General features: G+C 48.2%; 1 protein-coding gene across 6 annotated transcripts in view; it reads right to left on the reverse strand.

The window, feature by feature from the left end:
- ENTPD7 (ectonucleoside triphosphate diphosphohydrolase 7) overlaps positions 1 to 23,397 on the reverse strand; it is a 53,238-nt gene extending 29,841 nt beyond the window's left edge. Inside the window, exons 1-7 of one of the 6 annotated variants that reach the window (XM_029610094.1) lie at positions 23,265 to 23,308; positions 22,640 to 22,697; positions 19,192 to 19,430; positions 18,395 to 18,522; positions 17,576 to 17,758; positions 7,892 to 8,097; positions 421 to 571 (exon numbers count right to left, since the gene is read on the reverse strand). In XM_029610094.1, coding sequence (XP_029465954.1) covers positions 421 to 571; positions 7,892 to 8,097; positions 17,576 to 17,758; positions 18,395 to 18,402 — 548 coding nt within the window. In that variant the 5' untranslated portion in view covers positions 18,403 to 18,522; positions 19,192 to 19,430; positions 22,640 to 22,697; positions 23,265 to 23,308. Of the gene's footprint in view, positions 1 to 420; positions 572 to 7,891; positions 8,098 to 17,575; positions 17,759 to 18,394; positions 18,602 to 19,191; positions 19,431 to 22,639; positions 22,698 to 23,264 lie in introns of all 6 variants that reach the window. The other 5 variants (XM_029610089.1, XM_029610093.1, XM_029610088.1 and 2 more) reach the window with 5 other exon arrangements.
- Between the last annotated feature and the right edge of the window lie 334 nt (positions 23,398 to 23,731).

Consider the following 23,731-nt stretch of genomic DNA (forward strand, 5'->3'; position numbering starts at 1 on the left):
AAAATGTACAGAAAAGCTAAAAATACTGCTTTTCTGTACACTCTCCGACTTAATATCCTAGCGATATTAAGTTGGAGGAACCAAAAATGTAAAATAAATAAATTAAAAAAAAACAAAATGTGCCTACCGGTCCGTTTAGGAGAAAGAGCACTCAGTTTTAACGGCGTCTGTTTTCCTAACTGATGGCTGTCACCGGGTTCGGAAAACAGACACTCATAAAATTGAGCATCAGTTTCCTGAACCCGCTGACAGAGCCACCTCTCCTGCTCTAAATGAGCGTAACCCCTCATTTAAATATAGGATCTCGTGCCCAGGAGAGGTGGCTGGGCGCGCGTTATGAGAGCGGGTGCTCAACACGGAGCGCCCATTCTCCCGCGTTTCTTACTGAATTGGCCTGACAGTGAGTAGCACTGGGCTCACCTCTCGGGGAGGACCCTCATGCCTGCTGTGCACAGGATGTAGAGAGGCGTTTCCTTGTGCTTCTCTGCTGGAACATGGGCTGCTGCAAAGCTCAGAAGAGGGAACATGTAATCGCTGGCTTTGTCCGGTGTGGAGGCCATGACAGAGATTCCTGGGAAACAAGACAAATGTTACTTTGCTCTTCTATGACCCCCTTCCCTTTGTAAGAAAAGTTAAAAAAAAAAAATCATGTTTTTTTTGGTTTTTAATATTTCTATTCTGCTCTATAGGAAAATTGGTCCTTATCTGCTAATTTTCGTTCCTGTAGTACCGCAGATCAGTCCAGACAGCTGGGTTTTGCCTCCCCTCCAGCAGAAGGAGACAGAGAAGTTTTTGATGACACTGCCCCTTGAGGTGCCACCTGCAATCCGCCAGTATTCAGCTATATCCAAGCCAGATGAACAGGACACAACTCACACTATGTACAATTTCCCCCAAATGAGCAGAGGGAAGAAGAAAACCCTGGAAATTCAATAAGACCTGTCGCCTGCAGAACATACCGGTGCGGGACCAGAACATAAAGCTAAACACTAATTGAGCGGACTCTCAAATTTCCCTAACCGAACCTGGCCGGGAGTCTGGACTGATCTGTGATACTACAGGAACGAAAATTAGAAGGTAAGGATCAATTTTCCTTTCCCTGTAAGTACCCGGATCAGTCTAGACATCTGGGATGTAGCAAAGCTTCCCTACACTGGGTGGGACTCAGAGTCCCGCTTGAAGCACACTCTCGCCAAAACCCCCTGTTTCTGAGCCCTGGACATCCAGATGGTAGTGTCTGGCAAACGTGTGCAAAGATTTCCAGGTAGCTGCCCTACAGATCTCTTGTGGCGAAATCTGCTGACACTCAGCCCAAGAGGCCGCCTGCGATCGGGTAGAATGAGCATGAAGCCCAACCTGCAGCGGCCAACCTTTGGAAATGTACGCAGAGCTGATAGCCTCCTTCAAACGCCGAACAATAGTGGCCCTAGACGCTTTATGTCCTCTCCGGGGACCACGTCACAGCACAAAAAATGATCCGACAGTTGGAAACTGTTGGTAATCTCCAAGTAACGTAAGAGAACCCGTCTCACGTCCAATTGTCGCAACTCTCTGGACTGAGGAGTGGAGGAATCTGAACCCTGGAAAGAAGGGAGCTCCACAGACTGATTCACATGAAAGGACACCACCTTAGGTAGAAAGGAGGGAACCATTCGTAAGGACACTCCTGTGTCAGTAATCCTCAAGAAAGGTTCCCTACAGGATAAGGCCTGAAGCTCTGACACCCGCCGAGTGGAGGCTATAACCACTAGAAAAATCACATTCAAAGTAAGATCCTTTAAAGTTGCGCGCTTTAAAGGCTCAAATGGTGATGCACCATAGCCTTCAAAACCAGGTAGAGGCTCCAGGAAAGACAAGGATTCCGGACGGGAGGACATAAATGCTTCACTCCCCAAAGAACGCGTACAACGTCCGGATGCGCAGCCAAACGAACCCTCACACTGTACCACAAAGGCAACCCAGAGCAGCTACATGAACTCTCAGGGAATTAAAGGACAAACCCTTAACCAGACCATCCTATAAAAAGCAACAAACCATGTGACCTTGCTAGTCCTCCCTATAATATATGTACATAAACAACCAACCGAGGACTCAAAAATGTATAATATATACTGATGTCCAGTATCACTTATATGAGCTAAAATCATACATTGGTTATGGCTTCACTATCTGTTCTATACCATTTTTAATTTTTAGCTCATATAAGTGATACCGGACATCAGTATACATCATATATTTTTTAGTCCTTGGTTGGTTGTTTATGTACATACTGTAAAAAGGCCAAGATATCACTCACGGCGGCACTAGTGGGGTCTAACTTGTGATCCACACACCAAGACTCAAAAACACCCCACAACCTGACATATGCTAGGAAAGTAGAGGTTTTCCTGGACTTTAAGAGTAGCAATCACAGCATCCGAATAATCCTTATTCCTTAGCCGCTCCCTCTCAAAAGCCAGGCCGCTAGACAAAAGTGATCTGCCCCTTCCAAACAAATGGGGCCTTGATTTAAGAGATTTGGCAGGAGCTGAAATCGCAAGGGCTATCCACTGCTAGGTTGACCAGATCCGCAAACCATGGGCACCTCGGCCATTCCGGCACTACGAGAATTATGTCCCCCGTGTGGGCCTCCACGCGGCGCAATACCTTGCCAACGAGCAGCCACAGGAGGGGGGGGGGGGGGAAACACGAACAGCAGGATATCTGATGGCCAAGGGAGGACAAGCACATCCACCCTTCTGCTCCTGTCTCCTGACGCCGACTGCAAAACCTCAGGGCCTTGGCGTTGCGAAAAGTCGACATCAAGTCCATGCAGGGCTGGTTCCACCTGCTACATATAGGTCGAAAGGCTTGCTCCGAAAGCTCCCACTCCCCGCGATCCAACTGGCGATGACTCAGGAAGTCCGCTTGAATGTTGTCCAAGCCTGCAAATTGAGAAGCTGCTATCCGCTTCAGATGCAGTTCCACCCAGCTAATCAATTCCCAGGCTTCCAGCGCTACTGCTCGGCTCTTGGTGCCTCCCTGGCAATTGATATAAGCCACGGTTGTCGTGTTGCCCAACAGGATCCTCACCGCTCTTCCCCTCACCAGGGGAAGGAGAGCCTGGAGAGCCAGACGCACGCCCTGGTCTTCAACTGGTTGATGGACCACGAGGATTCTGTCACCGACCAAAGACCCTGGACTGAACTGCTCTGACAAACTGCCTCCCCCAACCGGAAAGGCTGACATCTGTGGTCACCACTGTCTGAAAGGGGACTTCCAGGCTACCCCGCGGCAAAGCTTGTCCGGGGCGAGCCACCAGGGAGACTAGACTGCACAGATTCTGTAAGCGGAAGTTGAAACTGTCCGAAGATCGGATCCCAGCGGGATAGCAAGGCGGATTGAAGAGGCCTCATATGAACAAAGGCCCATGGGACCAACTCCAAGGTGGAAGCCATGGATCCCAGAATTTGCAGGTAATCCCAGGCCCTGGTCATGCGCACGGCCAAGGGCGAGCGAACCTGAGCTTGCAATTTGTGGATCCGTTCCTCGGTCAGGAACACCTTGCCCAATCTTGTTTTGAAGAGAGCTCCCAAGAACTCCAGGGTCTGGGAGGAAATCAGATGACTCTTGGCCAAATTGACTATCCATCCCAGGGACCGCAAGAGGTACAGGACCCGATCCACCACCTCCCGACAGAGAGATTCCAACTTTGCTCAAATCAGCCAGTCGTCCAAGTAAGGGTGCACCAGGACTCCCTCCTTCCAAAGGGCCGCTGCCACCACCACTATTACCTTGGTAAAGGCTCTGGGCGCTGTAGCTAGACCGAAAGGCAAGGTGCAAAACTGGAAATGCTCTCCTAGGATCATAAACCGAAGGAATATTTGGTGGTTGGGCCAAATGCCAATGTGCAGGTAAGCCTCTATCAAGTCCAGGGATGTGAAGTACTCTCCCTTGTGGACCACTGTACTCACCGACCACAAGGTCTCCATGTGAAAACGCGGCACCCGAAATGCCTTGTTCACCTTCTTCAAGTAGAGGATGGACCTGAAAGTGCCTTCCTTCTTGGGCACTACGAAGTAGATGGAATATTTGAATGTTCTTTGCTCTGCAGGAGGCACCAGCACAATGGTCCCCAGCTCGCAGAGGTGACAGACAGTAGCTCACACTGTTAACGCCTTTTGATGGTAAGAGCATGGGAATACAAGAAAATGATCCCTGAGAGGCCTAGCAAATTCTAAAGCGTAACCTCGAATTATTACAACCAAGACCCACTGGTCGGAGATAATTTTGGCCCACTCCACCCAAAACAAAAAACAGCCAGCCAGCCCCCAATTAGTAGCACCGAGGAGTGGACCGGCCTCGCTTCATTGGGAAGATTTTGCTCCACCCACACCCTGGGCGGAACCATCCCTGCCAGGCCGGCGGCTGCGAAAAGGCCGACTCCACAACTGTTGCCTGCTCAGGGGTTGTCAGGCAGAAGAACCTGAAGATCTAGAGCTTGGAGAAGAGACGGCTGAGGGGGGATATGATAGAGGTTTTTAAGATCATGAGAGGTCTTTAACGAGTAGATGTTACTCGATTATTTTCACTTTCGAATAATAGAAGGACTAGGGGGCATTCCATGAAGTTAGCAAGTAGCACATTTAAGACTAATCGGAGAAAATTCTTTTTCACTCAACACACAATAAAGCTCTGGAATTTGTTGCCAGAGGATGTGGTTAGTGCAGTTAGTGTAGCTGGGTTCAAAAAAGGTAATGAAGCAGGTGAGGAAGATGGGCGAGACGTAGGGGGCCGTCCACTGCGATGTTGAGCAGGTCCGCAAACCACGGGCGCTGTGGCCACTCCGGAGCCACCAGGATGACGGGCCCCTGATGTGTCTCTATTCTCTGTAGAACCTTGCCCACTAGGGGCCATGGTAGAAAGGCATAGAGGAGGAGACGAGCCGGCCAGGGGAGTACCAGAGCGTCTACACCCTCTGCGCAATGCTCCTGCCTGCGACTGAAGAATCATGGCGCCTTGGCATTGAGAGACATTGCCATGAGGTCCAGCGATGGTGTCCCCCAGCGACAAATGATGAGTTGCATCGCTTCGTCGGAGAGGGCCCATTCCCCGGGATCCAGAGTCTGCCGACTTAGGTAGTCCGCCTGGATGTTGTCTACACCTGCGATATGAGAGGCCGCCATGCGTGTTAGGAAGCGCTCTGCCCATGACATCAGGCGGGTTGTTTTGAGAGCCACCTGCCGGCTTCTTGTGCCGCCCTGGCGGTTGATGTAAGCTACTGTGGTCGCGTTGTCCGACAGAATCCATACCACCCAATTCCGCACTAGAGGAAGAAAATGTATGAGCGCCAGGCGAACCGCTCTTGTTTCCAGACGACTGATCGACCAGGTGGCCTGAGCCTTCGTCCACTGGCCCTGCGCAGAGCTCCGTTGGCACACTGCTCCCCAGCCGGACAGGCTAGCATCGGTGGTGACCACCACCCACTCGGGAATCTCGAGAGGGGATCCTTGAGCCAGATGTGGGGGATATAACCACCAACACAAGCTGTTCCTGGCCTCCAAGGGGAGAGGGAGGATGGCCTGGTAGTCCTGTGACACCGGTTTCCAACGAGAGAGTAGAGCCCCTTGTAAGGGACGCAGATGTGCAAACGCCCACGTCACCAGATCGATAGTGAAGGCCATGGATTCCAAGATCTGTAGATAATCCCAAGCGGTGGGCTCCGGGAGGGCCACGAAACGCTGAATCTGCTCTCGGAGAGCTTGCGCCTTGTCTGGGCATAGAAAAACCTTGCCCTGAGCAGTGTCGAAGCGTGCACCCAAGAAGTCCAAACACGAGATGGGTGGAGACTGCTCTTGTTGAAATTCACCACCCAGCCGAGCAACTGGAGGAGTTGAACTACTCTGTTGACCGCCGACTGTCCCTGGTAGAAGGTCTTCGCCCGGATGAGCCAGTCGTCCAGGTAAGGATGAACTAAAATTCCCTCCCGACGAAGAGCGGCCACCACTACCACCATGATCTTCATGAAGGTACGCGGGGCAGTCGCCAAGCCGAAGGGAAGGGCCTGGAATTGAAAATACCGGTTCAGAATCTTAAAGCGAAGGAACCTCTGGTGAGCCTTGCAGATGGGAATATGAAGATAGGCCTCTGTCAGGTCCAGAGAGGCGAGGAACTCTCCCTGATGTACCGCCGCCGTCACTGAACGTAGGGTCTCCATTCGGAACCGGAATACCCGGAGTGACTTGTTGACCTCCTTGAGGTCCAGGATGGGACGGAAGCTTCCATCCTTCTTGGGGACCACGAAGTAGATTGAATAGTGGCCCGAGCCCACCTCTCCGGAGGGGACGGGAGAGATGGCCCCGAGATCCAGGAGCCCGTCGAGGGTCTGCCGCACCGCTAGTCGCTTGTGACTCGAACCGCAAGGTGAGAAGATGAACCTGTTTCTTGGGATGCGAGCAAACTCCAACGCGTAGCCGTTCCTTAGAATATCCAGGACCCACTGATCCGTGATGTTGGCCCACTCCCTGAAGAAGAGGGAGATGCGGTCCCCAATCCGGGGTGTCGGAGAGTGGGCGAGCCTGGCATCGAGGGGGCTTGGGCAACACACCTTGCGTCGACCCCTCTCTAGGTGTTCTGCGGCCACAAAAGGAACGGGGCCACGACTGTGATCTGGAGGAAGGCGTCTGTGGCACCAGCTGTCTGGAGCCACGATAGCGGCGTTGAGTGCGGAGATGACTTCTGAAGGAAGTGGACGGCCGGTAAGTCCGCTGTCGGTCCTCAGGCAGCCGATGGACCGCATTCTCCCCCAGAGACTTGATGATCTGATCGAGGTCGTGGCCGAAGAGGAACCTGCCCTTGAAAGGGAGAGATCCCAGGCTGGATTTGGAAGAGGAATCTGCCACCCAGTTGCGAAGCCATAGAAGACGCCTAGCCGAGACTGCGGAGACCATGGACCTCGCCAAAACTCGCAGCAGGTCGTGGAGTGCATCAGCCCCGTAGCCAATTACGACCTCCAGCCGGTCCACTTGGTCTGCTTCCTCCGGCAGCAACTGCTGGGAGGTGAGGAGTTGCTGGACCCAAAGGAGTCCTGCCCTCTGGGTGAGCGAACCGCAGATGGCCGCGCGAACTCCCAATGCCAAAACCTCAAAGACCCTCTTAAGGTATACCTCCAGCTTCCTGGAGACAGACAAATACTGAAGGGTTAGAAGATAGGCTCTGTCCTGATATAGGGCATCCTTTAAGTTTTAGTCTGTCTCCACCTGCTGGAAAGGAGGCTCAACCCCACAGTCTGGACTGATCCGGGTACGTACAGGGAATATCAGCTTTATCATGTCTGGAAGTGAGGTCCAAATGGTGGGACCTGTAATTGAAACACCTGTTCCCTTCATTTTGCATAAACGAGCAATTTGAAGGGAAGAGAGATTTAATAGATTCCTCTCTTTGGATCTCAGCAAGCTTAGAGATCTATAAATCTTCAGGCCGAGCACAAACTATCCAGTGCCTTCCTGTTAGGTGATCTGAAAACAAGTGACAGGATTGTGAACCTAATATGCCAAAAGATCGGCAGCCAGTGCAGGTCATGCAATATGGGGGAGATATGCTCAGTACAGAACAGTACATCTGCTTTTTCAGCACTCTGCTGTACTTCTCCTGAACCTTAAAGGCATCCAGTTGGTGATTCAGCCCTTGACAAGGGACTGAGAAATGCTGCAACATTTTCTCAGAGCCTAGATTAATTTTTGAAAAAGCTCTTTTTTCTAGCTTTACAGATTCTGATTTTCAAAGTGGATTCTGTGAGGGTTTTTTTTCTTTTTATGGCATGACCAAACAAGCCGTATTTCAGCAAGCAGTTTTAACCTCCCCTCCAGACTCAGTGGCTTGCTCACATATTCCTACTGGAAAGCAGTCATACCTGGTTTGATTTTCTTGACGACTGGCTTGCTGCTCTGGTCTCTCATCTGCTTGATGTCCAGCAGATCATGAGGATTCCCATTATGCTGAGGCCAGAAATAAACGAACACGCGGGAACCACTGCTGCCACAGTCAACAACAATCCCATAATTTAGGCTGGGGTTCTGTGTGTCTGTAGCTTCCAGGTCCCCGACCCGAGCCAAATACCTGGTAGGGAAGAAGAGCACTGGTGAGAGCTAAAGCAATTACAAAAGGAGAAGGGCCACGAACCCCAAATGACAATATATTCTAGATAACTCTGGAAAATGCAATCTACACTCTTCACTTACATGCTAAACTAGGATAAATTCATTATACAATGAATCTGAATAATTGACTATTCAAGCCAACAGGCCTGAATTTTTTTATTTCTGCTTCGCTATTATTAAATAAAAAGGCTTGTGAGGGGTCAAGTTCCTTATTAGTAAAAGATCTGACACAGTCAATTGCCAGAAGTCCTGGAGGACAGTGAGACACCATGATTGGCTTGTTCAGATCCTAGAGAAGACACCAGATCAATAATGCAGATTGATTTCTTCCAGCAATGGGTGAAATGATCTGCTGAAAAACAGAACCAACAGCATCTCCCTGTTTTGCTTACTGAGCAGAAATTAAAATGCACACACACACACAAATCATAGCCTGCTTCTTAGATTAGTAAGAGACATAACTGTATTAGGATCCCACCGCTGCAGCACGATTACCCTGTGCTGTGGGTCATGTTTCACGCTAGAACCAATTACATGTCTCCCGGGTCTATGTTATGGACAATAAGCAACTCAGGCCCAAGTGAAGTGCCCTGCACAGGGGAGCAGGGCTGCCTTCTCTTTCCATTCTCCCACCTCTCGAGTAAAACCCCAAGCTGTCATGCCATCAGAACTTGACTCTGTAAGCAGAAATGGAGACCACAGAGCTGGGAGCTAAAAAGCTAAGAGTCGCCAAAGCAGTCCAAGGCCAGAAATAATCACATTACAGAAGAAAGCATCCTGGCTTTGAAAAATTAGCCAAGTTGCTGAAAATGTTCTGAATCAAACAACTTTCATTTTCAGCATTACTCCTATTTAGAACAGAATGTACCCATTTGAAAAACGTGTGCAAATTGTACTGCTGTAAGAAATGTTTAATGCCAGTGGAACTGATAATCTCAGCAATCTTTTAATTGAGCTATACTTAATATCAGCATCATATGACTGCTCTTGTCTGAGATACTGGCCACTAACATTCAGCTTTAAAGGGAATCAAAGGTAGCAATGAGTAGCACAGCACTGTTTATCAAGGCAACATGGCTGATACACTGCTGATCCTCGATTTCAGTAAAAGATGCTGGATTTGGCCCTCCTGCTGCCGGCTTGTTTCATGAGTTGCTCTTAGAATGCCTCCCTCTGGCTCGGCTGCAAAAGCCCTAGAAGAGCTGCTTCCCCTGTGCTACAAAGGTCAGTGCACTTTGTGCTGATCAGCAACAACAACAAAAAAAAACAAAAAAACAAGCAATGGGGCAAAATTTCAGACACAGCAGCAGGGGGGGTCGGTGAACAACTGTCAGGGGCTACCTCGCAACCCCAGGGAACTTTACTACTCTCATGCTCTTGTTGATGCTGATCATGCTGCACCACTGCCACTCCCTGCATTCTTTGCTTCCCAATGCAACCCCCCCCCCAGGGAGATCATCCTGTCACCATTGCCAACTCCCGCCGATCCCCCCAACTCCCAATCCGGCCCGTCACCACCATCAATCCACGCAATCCTCACCTCCCAGTCTAAACCCAGAGACGTTATTCTAGTACTGCTATCGTGGTTTATGTCCTGGCACTAGGGAATCCGACACGTGGAAACTATCTTACCACTGCTGCTCCCATTCTTAAATCAAGGGAGAGTCTGTTATCACTGCTTTCTCCGACACCCGAGTGCCACAAAGAAGTTACTTGGATATGGGTCTGACTGAGGCGCTTATGGCAGAGGTAGACAGACCGCACAAAACCTTGAACCCAAGAAAGGAAAATTATGTTCTTGCCTGATAATTTTCGTTCCTGTAGTACCAAGGATCAGTCCAGACTGCTGGGTTATGCCTCCCGTCCAGCAGATGGAGTCAGAGAGAAACTGAAAAGGCACCACTCATATACCCTGGTGCGCCCCCTGCGATCCTTCAGTATAATCCATAACAAAGCAGTATGAATTTAGGAACAATGGCATGGGAACTCTCTGTGACTAGATCAAGATAAATATGAACATGTGGAAAACGAGGAAACCAGGCAAAAGCCATGAAACATAACCATATGAAAAATAGAACAAGTGCTCGGAAAAAACAATGGAATCTGAAAAGGAAACACGACAGACGCGGGACTCTGCACTGACATGGGCGGGCGTCTGGACTGATCCTTGGTACTACAGGAACGAAAATTATCAGGCAAGAACATAATTTTCCTTTCCCTGTACGTACCAGGATCAGTCCAGACTGCTGGGAAGTACCCAAGCTGCCCTAAATGGGGTGGGATCCTGACAGTCCCGCACGAAGCACACCACTGCCAAACGAGTCTACCGGCGGAGCGCGGACGTCCAATCGGTAATGTCTAGCAAAAGTGTGCAACGACTTCCAAGTAGCCGCCCGGCAAATTTCCTGAGAGGAAATAAAACCACTCTCAGCCCAAGACGCCGCTTGGGAACGCAGAGAATGAGCCTTAAGACCGTCCGGAACGGCACGACCTTGAGAAATGTAAGTAGAAACAATCGCCTCCTTCAACCAGCGGGCTATAGTAGCCTTGGAAGCTTTATTGCCTTTCTTTGGACCATTCCACAAGACAAAAAGATGATCAGACAACCGAAAAGGGTTGGTAATGTCCAGGTACCGTAAGAGTGTCCTTCGAACATCCAACCTGCGAAGCTCCGGGTGCCGAGACACCTCAGCATCATCCACCGCAAAGGCCGGTAGGTCCACAGTCTGGTTGACGTGAAAGGCGGAAACTACCTTAGGCAAAAAGGAAGGAACGGTACGCAGAGAAACCCCCGAGTCAGAAATACGGAGAAAAGGTTCTCTACAGGATAACGCCTGAAGTTCAGAGATTCTGCGAGCAGAACAAATAGCGACGAGAAAAACTGTTTTGAGAGTGAGATCTTTGAGAGTAGCCCTTCGTAGCGGTTCAAACGGAGAAGTACATAGACCCCGGAGAACCAAATTTAAACTCCAAGAAGGACAGATAGGGCGTACCGGAGGTCGCAAATGTTTAACTCCTTTTAAAAATCGTGCAACGTCCGGGTGCATGGCAATGGAAAGTCCGTCACGTTTACCGCGGTAACAGCCTAAGGCTGCCACCTGCACACGAAGAGAATTATAGGACAAACCTTTCTTTAGACCTTCTTGCAAAAAAGCCAGAATATGAGAGACCGTAGCCTGCCGTGACGACACTTTCAAACCCTGGCACCAAGAGTCAAAAACTTTCCATACCCTGACATAAGCAACCGAGGTAGAGGGCTTCCGAGCCTGTAGAAGAGTAGTAATGACCGACTCAGAATATCCCCTCTTTCTCAATTGCCGCCTCTCATAAGCCAAGCCGCTAGACAAAAGCGATCGGCCTGGTCGAAAAATACTGGACCCTGCCGTAGGAGACGAGGCAGATGACCGAGACGCAAGGGGCCGTCCACCGCTAGGTTGATGAGGTCGGCGAACCATGGCCTCCTTGGCCACTCCGGAGCTACCAGAACGACGGGTCCTGCGTGGGATTCGATCCGACGCAATATTTTTCCCACCAATGGCCACGGTGGAAACACGTACAGAAGAACTTGCGCGGGCCAGGGAAGAACTAGCGCGTCCACGCCTTCCGACCCGTGTTCCCTTCTGCGACTGAAGAAGCGAACCGCCTTGGCATTCGAACGAGTCGCCATGAGGTCCAACCGGGGGGTCCCCCACCGGTGACAGATGAGTCTGAGTGCCTCGGGAGATAGTTCCCACTCTCCCGGATCTAATCGCTGCCGGCTGAGATAGTCTGCTTGAATGTTGTCGACTCCGGCGATGTGCGACGCAGCAATCCGAGACAGGTGCTCCTCTGCCCAATCCATCAGTTGGCTGGCTTCGGTTGCTACCGGAAGACTCCTTGTACCGCCTTGCCGATTTATATACGCCACCGTGGTTGCATTGTCGGACAAAACCCGAACCGCTCTGTTCCGAATCAAAGGCAGGAAGTGCTATAACGCTAGGCGAACCGCCCTGGTTTCCAAACGATTGATAGACCACTTGGCCTGAGAAAGCGTCCAACGTCCCTGAGCGGATTGAGACTGACAGACTGCTCCCCACCCCGTCAGACTGGCATCGGTCGTGACAATGATCCATTGGGGTGGTTCCAAATCGATGCCTTGGAGCAAGTGGACCGGATCCAACCACCATTGCAGACTGGTCCTTGCTGGGTGTAGGAGTGGCAAAGATATCTGAAACTCCTCTGATTTGGGATCCCAACGCGACAGAAGCGCCCTCTGTAGCGGCCGCATATGCGCAAAAGACCACGGAACCAAATCCAGGGTGGACGCCATATAACCAAGAACCTGTAAATAATCCCATACCACTGGCAAGGGAAGGGCTAGGAGACGACGAACGTGCGCCATCAGACGCTCCATCCTTGCCTGCGGCAGGAAAACTTTTCCCACTCTTGTATCGAATGAGGCGCCCAGAAATTCCAAACTCTGGGAGGGAATCAGTTGGCTCTTGGGATAATTGACTACCCAACCCAAGGAGTGTAGTCGGTGGAGTACTGTCTGAATTGCGACCTCGCAGAGACGACGCGATTTTGCCCGAATGAGCCAGTCGTCCAAATACGGGTGGACCAATACTCCGTCCCTCCGGAGGCTCGCTGCCACCACCACCATTACCTTGGTGAATACTCTCGGAGCGGTCGCCAGTCCGAACGGAAGGGCACAGAACTGGAAATGAGATCCCAGGACCATAAAGCGGAGAAATCGTTGATGGAACTCTTGTATTCCTATGTGCAAGTAAGCCTCTATGAGATCTAAGGAAGCCAAATACTCTCCTTTGTGGACCGCAGCGATGACTGAGCGCAGGGTTTCCATCCGAAACCGCGGAATGCGCAATGCCTTGTTGACCCGCTTGAGATCCAGAATAGGGCGGAATGTGCCCTCCTTTTTGGGAACGATGAAATAGATGGAATAACGGCCTGTGCGTTGTTCGGCGGGCGGTACTGGCACTATGGCTCCCATCGCCTGCAACCGCTGCAGGGTTTGAGCAATCCGCTGTTGTTTTACCAGAGAACCGCTGGGAGAGATAAGGAACAAATCGCGCAGGGGCCGTGCAAAATCTAAGGCGTATCCATGAGTTATAATGTCGAGGACCCATTGGTCGGTGGTAATTGCGGCCCATTCCTCCCGAAAGTAAGAGAGTCATCCTCCGACCTCCGGGACGGAGGAATGGACCTGCGTCCCTTCATTGAGCCGCCTTAGAGGTGGCGAAGGTATGAGACGCCCCTGCGCGGGCTGGCCTTCTACCACAAAAGGAAGGAGTCCATGCTTGGGAACGCGTAGACGGCTGTCTTGAAGCGTAAGAGGAACCCCTCCCCGATCGAAAACGGTGCTGCCCGCGAAATCGCCCGCGAAAGTTACCCGAAGTACGAAAAAATCTCAGCTTGTCCTCTGGCAACTTGAACACCTTATTCTCCCCCAAAGATCAAATAAGGTCTTCTAACTCGGTGCCAAATAATAGTTTGCCCCGAAAAGGAAAGGAACCGAGTTGGGCCTTGGAGGAAGAGTCTGCTGCCCAGTGACGCAGCCAGAGTAACCGCCGTGCGGACACTGCTGAAGACATAGACCGTGCCGAAGTGCGGAGGAGATCATAGAAGGCATCCGCGGCATAGGCCACCGCGGATTCTATGCGGTTTGCTTGCTCAGCTTCCCCCGGAGGCAGATCCTGAGATGTCAACATCTGTTGTACCCAGCGAAGGGTAGCCCTTTGTACCATACAACTGCAAACGGCCGCCCGTACTCCCAATGCTGAAACCTCAAAGATTCGCTTAAGCAACATCTCCAACTTCCGATCTTGAAGATCCTTAAGGGCCGTACCCCCAGTTACGGGGATGGTGGTATGTTTTGCCATGGCAGTGACCGCCGAATCCACCTTTGGCACCCTAAGGAGCTCCAAAGAATCAGCAGGGAGTGGGTAAAGCTTATCCATAGCGCGACTGACTCAGAGTAGCCTCCGGATTATCCCATTCCTTGGATACAAGCCGAAACAGTTTATTGTGAAAAGGAAAAGCATGTGAGGGTGTGCAAGCCCGTCTAACTCAAAATCCCCTGGCTGGGAATTCGTTTCAATCTGGGGTACCGGAATTCTTAGTTCTTGAAGAACATGAATGATCAAGGGATCTAATTCTTCTTTATGAAATAACCGAAGAATGAGAGGATCGTCCCCTTCAACTGGGTCAGCTGGGTCCGTACCCCCCACCTCCGTACCAGAATCCGGAACGGGTGGGTCCGGTGAAATAGGGTCCGGAGCTATATGCCATAAAGGTTTAGGAGGAGGAGGAGGAGGAGGAGGGTCTGGATTTGGATCCCCTCCCAAGTTAGTAGAAATTTTGCCACATTTATCTGGGGCAGGAGCACCCTGCTCCCATTCAGCTTCGGCCTCCATATAGGCCTTATGGAGCAAAAGAACAAATTGTGAGGTAAATGGTTGAGGTCTTTTTAAAGAACCTCCCTTGGCTCCCATAGGTGGCAAATCTAGAAGCCCCGATAAACCGCGGGGTCTGTGGGGGCTAAGGTCCAGTGGGGACAGCGGTGGGAGGTCCTCTCCCTCCTCCGACGAAACGGCATCGCAATCAGGCACTTCTAAAATGGCCGCCGAATTTTCCCTCATACCGGCAGCGAGGACTGCCGCGTTTTGCCCGACGCTGCCCGAGCCCCAAGTCGCGGTGAGGGAGAGCTCCCGGCCACGGCTGGCCCCCGCGAGGAGCCCTCACCCCCGGGAAGGCACCGGGAGCAAAGGCCCTCGCGGGAGAGCCGGCGGCCCAGCTCCCCACATGCAGTACAAACTGACCCTCTGGGCATTTTTTTTTTTTTTTTAAGAAGAAAAAACGGCGCGAAAAGGGGCCGGGTGACAAGCCACCCCTTCCGGAGACCACAGTGAGTAAGGCAGGCAGAGTAAAAATAAATTACCTCGTTTTTTTTTTGTTTTTTTTTTAAACGTGTATAGCGCTACTACCGGCAGCTATGAAAAACCTCACAATTCAATTATACAATGGAGCCTGCAGAGGGTGTAGCATACCCATCTGACTAACTTCTCCGAGGAATTAAACTTCTCAGGAGGCGGAGAGGGAGAGTGACCGGCCCACCGATTAATTCTCCCCTCCTCTCACTGGGCAGGGCAGAGAGAAACTCCGGGAAAAGGCTGTAGGGCAGTGCCCTGCCTTGCCTGCTACTGCTCCTATTAACAGTGTTAAACTAGGCCTGTAATTAAATTGATCCAGTCACAGGATTCCTCAGAAAATAACAGTGTTAAACTAGGCCTGTAATTAAATTGATCCAGTCACAGGATTCCTCAGAAAATCGTAAGTCAAACCTGATAGGGAAAACCCCCTCCCAATTTACAGGAGATCAGGACCGCAGGTTATGCTCTCTCATCTGCTGGAGTCAGAGATATACTGGAGGATCGCAGGGGGCGCAGCAGGGTATATGAGTGGTGCCTTTTCAGTTTCTCTCTGACTCCATCTGCTGGACGGGAGGCATAACCCAGCAGTCTGGACTGATCCTGGTACGTACAGGGAACTGGTATTCAGTGAAAGCTAACTTTTTTAGATTTTAAAATAAAATCTAAACATTGGTTTGCTAGAAGGGGGTGGGGAGGAAGGAGGAGGCAGCTGGGCTAGCAGAAAAATCTACCTATTTGGCATTTTCCAAAATTGGCAGCTATTGCTAAGTAACAAGGGCAAAAAAAAAAAAAACCCCCCAAAAGGGAGTGAATACCACGCTTAAGCTCTCTCTCCTGTTTCCCTTCCGGCCCTGCTTCACATTGACAGCTGCAGAGCCACCTGTGCTCTCACTGTGTTTCACAGGGCCCTCCCTAGCACCCATGCCAGAGACATAACTCGCAGGTAGCTGGGGTGAATCTAAGCACCTGCCACGATGCATTCTGAGACCGAGACAACCTGTGCCAGAATGTGGGTGCTATATGCGCCATCCCACTCACGGCAGACCCCAGGGGATGTGTGGACCGGCTCTGAAAGAACTAGGAAATCAGATTTGACAGAGCAATTTCTAACAAGTTGCACAGATACAAATATAAAATGTTTGGCCACATTTGCTCTTAAGCACAGACGATATCATTGGCTGACTGCAATGTAACAGAATCCAGTGTCTTGTTAATTTTGCCTAGCTGTTTCCCCTTGCTCCTTTGGGCTTCCAGCTTAACTAAACGGGAGCATACTTGAGGCTTCAACACCAAGAACCATTTGCAGCTATCTGAAGTTTTCTCCCCTTTACTACTCCCTTCCCAACCACCGCACTTGCAAGCCTTAGCCCAAAAAGGGCCCCAATCTGTGGCCTGTAAGCACAGTATGCCTGCACTCCAGGTTTGGCCACAGTAGGTGGCGCTGCTGAGCAATGGCTGGAATTCCCTCCCCCACCATCCAGCTGTGGCACAGAGCAGCAAGGTGAGTCAGGACGTGAACTCGGATCTCCTGCATGCTTCCATCCAATGCTGCTGAGTACTGCATTTCTGAAACAGATTTCTTGTTTTAAAGCCCTATAATTTGCATGTTCCCCCCTTACAATGTGTTTCTTTAAAAAAATAGAACTGTAAAGTTATAGTTTTGTGACTATGAGCTGAATTTTCAGACTTTAAAACAAAATCGTAGCCAGATCATCAAATATTTTCTAAAAACTAGATACTATAACCACAGTCTGAGCCTTATTTAAAATTACATTTGTCGACTACTTTACCACCGTCCTTAACAGTAGCTGCTAATATTCTACATGGAAAATAAAAGAACCAGCCTCCTTGTTACAAACACCTATAGGCCAATGCTATATTGGCATGCATTAAAGGGGCGCTCATGATTGAGCGCCCGCCGCCTTAACACGCGCCGATCCACCTCTCCGGGACGCCCAATGCAAATGGGCTGTCTCGGTAAAAAGGAGGCGCATGGGGAAATTGTTCGCCCCTAGTGCCTCCTGGACAGCGGGCGCCCGGGAGAGGTGGCTGTCAGCCACTTAAGAAAACGGACACTCAATTTTAGAGCGTCGCTTTTCCTAACCTGACCGAAGGCACCCCCCCTTTTTTTTTCCCAGGACTTTCTAATTTTGTTGTTTCTCTGACTTAATGTCACAATGATATTAAGTCAGAGGAAGTACAGAAAAGCAGTATTTTCTGCTTTTCTGTACACTTTTTGGGCTCCTCCAAAACACGCGTCCAATCGCGGGTTGAGCCGTGCACTGCAGCTAGCGCAGGGTACAGCATCTGCCTGCTAGTGCAGTAACACAAGCCTAACTTATTAACAAGAGAGAAAGCTCTCCACTACCACACTAAGCTTAATCCAAAAGTATCCATTCAGCCTTTTTTGCCATATTCTCGATCTTAAGAATAATCCTGGTTTTTGCTAGGACTTGTGCCTGCACGTCTATGGCTGGCTATGGTAAAGTCATTTCAAAAGCCACTCACTTCTCAAACTGCCTGTCTTTCTGGGCCCCAGAGCGCCGCAGCCACAGGTCTGTAACAGGAATGAGCATCAGGATGAAGACCAGAATGAAAAGTGTCAAAAACGCCAGATGCCGACGGGCAAAGGGACTTATTGGGGGCACACTGAAGTGCCAAGATACCGGATACAAGCATGAGAAGCTAATTCTGAAAGACACAAACCAGAGAATTTAACATTAAACCAAAGTGCTCTCTCTTCTGCTATCCAATATCTGACCCCCTTCACCTCACAAGTACCAGCAATACACACAGGTCTCCCGGATTCCCTTGGTACCTGACTGAGCCAGATCTCGGCAGGGAGTGCTTTTAAATGCCGACACACAGAATGTGATGGCACATAAGGGCAATTAGATCCTTCTAATCGGCCCAGTCTTACTCCTGGTGCAATGCCCTAAGACTCCAGCTGCTCTCTGGCTTTCTCCTCACTTCTTTATAATCGGGGATCCTCGGTGCTTATCTTCAATTCCATTACCTTTTCCATCTCCCATCACCTCTACTGGGAGGACCGTGCTTGCATCCATTAAGCCTTTGTGTGAGGAAATATTTTCTGTTGCTACTCCTGAGCTTGCTCACCTGCCCCCAACCCTGAATCTCATAACCTGAATTCTTGTTCTACAGCATTCTTTCCTCTGAAAAGGGTTTGCTTCTTGTGCCTGATTCATACCTGTCTAGCGATCTACTTCTCTCCCTCACTTAAGATCTTGCTATTACTTCTTCTTCCAATTCTCAAATTTATAGAGAGAGATAGATGCATTTTTTGTAATTTAGAAAAATAGGACCCACCTGGCCATATGCAACTCTCCTAATTCGCTCCTCTCTGAGGCTGCAGTCTGCGTCACCTCGTTCTTATCCAGTCCCAGGAAAGTAGCGTCATCGTTTGCCACATCTCCCTCCTGTCCAATTTCGGCAGGCTGCAGATAAGCAGTTTGTTCCCATCAAATGACCTTCTAGTTCTCCTTTTTCTCTCACCAGCATGAAAAACATTACTCCCTCAGGCCACCAAAGAAAATAAATTGTGAGCCTTGGTGTTACTGAACATAATATATAAGGCCTAGAGAGAAAGAATCGTTAGCCACACAACACATGCACTTTCCTGTCATTCAGGAGCAGAACTAAAGAAAACATGTATCAAAGTAAACACTAGATTCAGGACATGCTCTTTGGACCAGTCACTACCTTCCTATTGAACCATTAGGAGTTAAGTTACTTTCTCTCTAAATTCCTTCAACTCCTCAGTCACACTCCTTAATTCTGTCCCTTCAGAGCTGGCAGCTCAGGCTGTGAATATGCAGATACTACTACTACTACTGCTTAACAATTCAATAATGCTACTAGGTGTATGCAGTGCTGTACAGACTCAGATAAGAGACAGTTCCTGTTCCATGGAGTTTTATAATCTAGTTAAGATACACAGACAAGAAACACATTTCTGGTAAATCATATAAATATTACAATAAAATATCTTTAACATGAGAGGGCCAAGATCAGAAGAAGTCGGATTTTTTAAATTTAAAATCAATCACAAACAAGTGAGTTTTTAAGCAATACTTTAATATGGCCAAAAAGGGAGCAAGACGTACCAATTCAGGAAGTCCGTTCCAGGCACATTGTGTCGCAAGACAGAAAGTGTGGAGTCTGGAATTAGCAGTGGAGGAGAAGGGCACAGATGACAGCAGCCTGCCCAATGAACTGAGATCACGAGGAAGGATGTAGGAGATGAGAGAGGTGAGGTAGCGTGGAGCCACAGAGTGAATGCACTTGTAAATGAGAAGCAGTTGTTTGAACTGAGTGCGAAAGCAGAAGGGGAACCAATGCAGAGCTGTGAGAAGAGGGGAGCATGGTTATAATGACACTGGAGGAAGATAAGTCGTGCAGCTGACATTTTTAATAAAATGATTTACTTTATTTTATCTGATTTTTATATTCCGCTTTTTGGCACGTCAACGCGGATTACATTCAGGTACTGTAGTTTATAGAAGAGTTCCTTCTGTGATTCTCCTCGTCACCAGTTAGTGTGACTTTGTGCAAGTTACTTAACCTCTCTGGGCATAGACTAACCTCCTTTGGGAAGGGGCACTGTAATCATGTGAATTATTGGTACAGTGTTGTGTATAATGATAGTGTTAATATTGATGTAGCGCTATTACACATCCCATAATTTTGATGAAGCCTATTTGTTTCTCACTCATCTGAAGGAAGTGCCCGACACTTAATATTAATTAATTCACTCCTTCACTATCTGTTGATTGGTCCCTTCACAGTCAGTGAAAGGATCAATGCCCTTTCAGAGGCTGTCCTTTCAGCATTCCCAATACTGAACCCAGCACTGTATACCTGTGGTTGGGATTATTTCTTCCTATGCACTTTTCCATATTAAATTTTAACTGCCTTTCAGTTGCCCAGCCTCCTAGTCTCACAAGGTCCTGCAGTTCCTCGCAATCAGCTGCCATTTTTACAAATCTGAATAATTTTATGTCATCTGCAAATCTGATCACCTCACTCATTCCCTTTCCCAGATCATTTAGGCCAGGGGAAGCCAACCCGATTCTCAAGAGCCACAAACAGTACTGGTTTTCAAGATATCCACAATGAATATGCATGAATAGATTTGCATGCACTGCCTCCATTGTAAATGAAGAAGAATTAAGTAACCCCTTAAAGTACATTTTAAAAAAGTGTAATGTCTGTTTTGAAAGAATCTATTCAAAATCAATATATATATAGGTGGAAGAGTGGTGGTTTCATATATTCACCATCGCAAACCACAAACCTTGGTTGTTCACTGGCTGTTCACAACTTATAATCACCACCGACCACCCCCTGTAGTCCACTGGTTCATTTTGTATCACATGGATGATTTAAAAGTTCAGCAGGTAAATGTTTAATGCAGTTAACACCATTCATCAGCATATTTTACTACTGGCAAGACTACAGGACTGACAAGACTACAGGTCTGACATATATGATTCCCCTGATGAAGGAAGTATTTCCGAAACTTGGCCACGTCAGGTGATCCATTCAGCTAAGTAATTGGAGGTTATAGACATGAATATAATGAATAGTCTTGTTGTTGTTTTTGATGGCATATAATAAGTGAAAAATTGATCAACAGTAAAAAACGGATCAACAGTGGAAAACTGATTTGAAAATAATCCAGGTTTGAAAGGAAATTAAAGATTTTTATTCACAAACAGTTGAGTGTGCACATAAAATTACTCAAAAAAAATGTTGGTGTGTCTGCTATAACATTGGGTGGTCGGTGGTGAGTTAATGATTATAAGTTGTGAACAGCCAGTGAGCAACCAAGGTTTGGGGCTTGCGATGGTGAATATATGAAACCACAAAAACAAAATTGGTCAACTGGTCATATAACTTGATCTTCTATAAACTCATATTTTATGTGAAAAAACCTCTTATTATGCAAACATTTATGTGGGACAGACAACCCTAAGCTCTTCAATATTATAAAAGAGCCAATTCATGAGGAAAGTCCACTTTACTTTAAGGTCGGTCTACCTTATTGGAGTGAAGATATGGAACTGGTCCCAGACCAATAATAAAACAATATAAGAATGTGAGCAAGTGGATTCGTTTTTTTCCCCCGAAGCAGACAGAAGTTTGAAACCTGATATCGTGTCGGGGTTGGATTGGACATTTGATGACAAGATAAATGCGGAAATTCTTTGATGCTCATTTGAAAAGGAATTTTGTTCTGTGAATGTGCGGGACTGTTTTTGGTGATTTCTAAATATTTTTGAAAAAATACAAAATAACAAAAAAATATATATCTAGGATTAAATAAAGTAAAGTGGACTTTCCTCCTGAATTGGCTCTTTTATAAAATTGAAGAACTTAGGGTTGTCGGTCCCACATAAATGTTTGCATAATAAGAGTTTTTTTCACATAAAGTATGAGTTTATAGATCAATTTATATGACCAGTTGATCAATTTTGTTTTTGTGAGTTTATATGACTGTGTGGGTCTCTGGAATACATTTGTTGTGGGGCTTTGGTGAATTGACTGAATATACGAAACCACCACTATACATATGTAATTGGTTTTGAATAGATTCTTTGGAAGCAGACATTACACTTTTTTAAAATTTACTTTAAGGTGTTACTTAATTCTTCATCATTTACATAAGGTTAACCCTGGTAATAGTGGAGATTGTGAAGTACTGCCTCCATTGTATGCAAATCTCTCTCATGCATATCTATTGTGGATATTCTGAAAACCTGGCCTGTTTGTGGTTCTTGAGGACTGAAGTTGGCCACCCCTGAGATTTAGTCCTACCCAGTTTCTTCCCTTTTGACCAATTGCCAAGCCACAAGAGAACACTTCTTCCCATCTCAGGGGTGCTCAAACTGGCACTTGGGGCCCCCATTCAATTAGGTTTTCAGGATCTCTCTAATGAACATGCACAAGGTTTATTTGCATGCACTTCCTATGTGTGCAAATATTTCTCATGCATATGAAAATCTGACAGCTGAGGGGGGCCCAAGGACTGGTTTGAGCACTCTGCCTATACCATGACTTGATCGAATGATACCTCTTTAGAAGGATTTTATCTTTATGCAAACTTTTTTTGCACCTGTATATATGGCCAATCATCCACCAGTTGACAAAAGATCTGAATGTATTTGGAAGTCTGCATCTGCTCTTGTCCATCTCTCTGGCAGAATTTGTCAATTAACATGACAAATTCTGCTGCTGCAGAGTGTAGCTTCAGCATACATAAACTCATACACTCAGAAAGAGGACAGATTTTCTCAAGAAAACATAAAAAGGATAGCTGCACTGTATTTCAATCCAAAACAAAAGTAAAATTTCAGAGTTTGTAACATGTGTCTTTACTGGATAACTAATTGATTTGTGTACATGGTAAATTTTGTATCTGTATATAGTTTAAATGTTGTTTAAAAAGGATGTGAAAGGTTTTCAATAAAATATTTAAATGTGAAACTTTATTTAAAGTAATGTGAATTTGCCAAAGACGTTTTAAAAATCTGTCATGGAATTTACTCTTACTGCAGAATCTTGAAAAACCTGCCGCAGGAAACCGGGATGTAGGACTGTTATATTGTTCCTAGAGAGGAAATAATAATTTGTGAGAACTCTGGTATTTCTATATTCTGCCTTGAGAAAATATGATCTGAAAGTTTGGGAAGAAACACAAAAGACCGTGGAGGTGGTCTGGCAAACAGAACTGCAAAGGCAAGGCAAGGCAAAACTCAGGGTGGAATGAGGCACGGCCACTGAATTTCTGTGCCAGAGGGTCCTTAAAGCCTCTTCTTTACCGTAACTCTTGCTCTCTGCGCTGCCGTTCAGCACTCCGGGCTTCTTTGGCTGCATCAAAGCTGCGAGCCATGAAGGAGAAGCTGCCAACCGTGCTCTTGGGACCACTGCGGGAAGAGCCCAAGGGAGGGGGCATTTAATAGCCCCCAGGAAGCACATGCCAGAAAAGCTGCACTAATACCCAGGGCACGGAAGCAAGAGACCGCGGTCCAGAAAACTGTTTCCGATCTCGGAGGCCTCCTCGGCATCAGCCCCGGGTCTGCCCCCAAAACCCCATGACCTGTCCGAATCTCCTAAACGGGCAGAAGTCCGACATCCCCCCCATGGCATTAAGTGAACCTCGGGAGCCGAGCATTACCTCACAATCGTCCCACCGGAAACTCGCCGCCACTCGTGGCAGAGTCAGAGCAACCGCACTGGATCCCCTGGGAAAACGGACGTACGGGAGCGCGACCTGACAACTGTCTTCCGATTGGGCATGGTGTGGCGCTGGCATTGATTGATGGATTGCCGGACGTATCAGAATCAGAAGAGAAACAAAGGGGCGTGGCGGCTCATGGGCTTTGCCCCGCCCAGCCTGGTGCTGCAGGAAAGCCCTTATTACAGAATGCTGGCGCTTATGGTTTTAGACAGAGCTGCCACGTTACCCAGTCCCAGGAGGGAGATTTTTGGTCATTCCTGGATTTCTGACAACCCCATTCTGTAGCACTGATGCCAATGGATAGAATCCAGGATTACAAATACCAAACTGCATTAGGATGTACGTTCAAAACCAGTTCTATCTCATCCCTCTCTTTCTGTCCCCCAGTCCCATTCCCTCTCTCC

The sequence above is a fragment of the Rhinatrema bivittatum genome, chromosome 7 (assembly GCF_901001135.1).
Source record: "Rhinatrema bivittatum chromosome 7, aRhiBiv1.1, whole genome shotgun sequence".
Lineage (NCBI taxonomy): Eukaryota > Metazoa > Chordata > Amphibia > Gymnophiona > Rhinatrematidae > Rhinatrema > Rhinatrema bivittatum.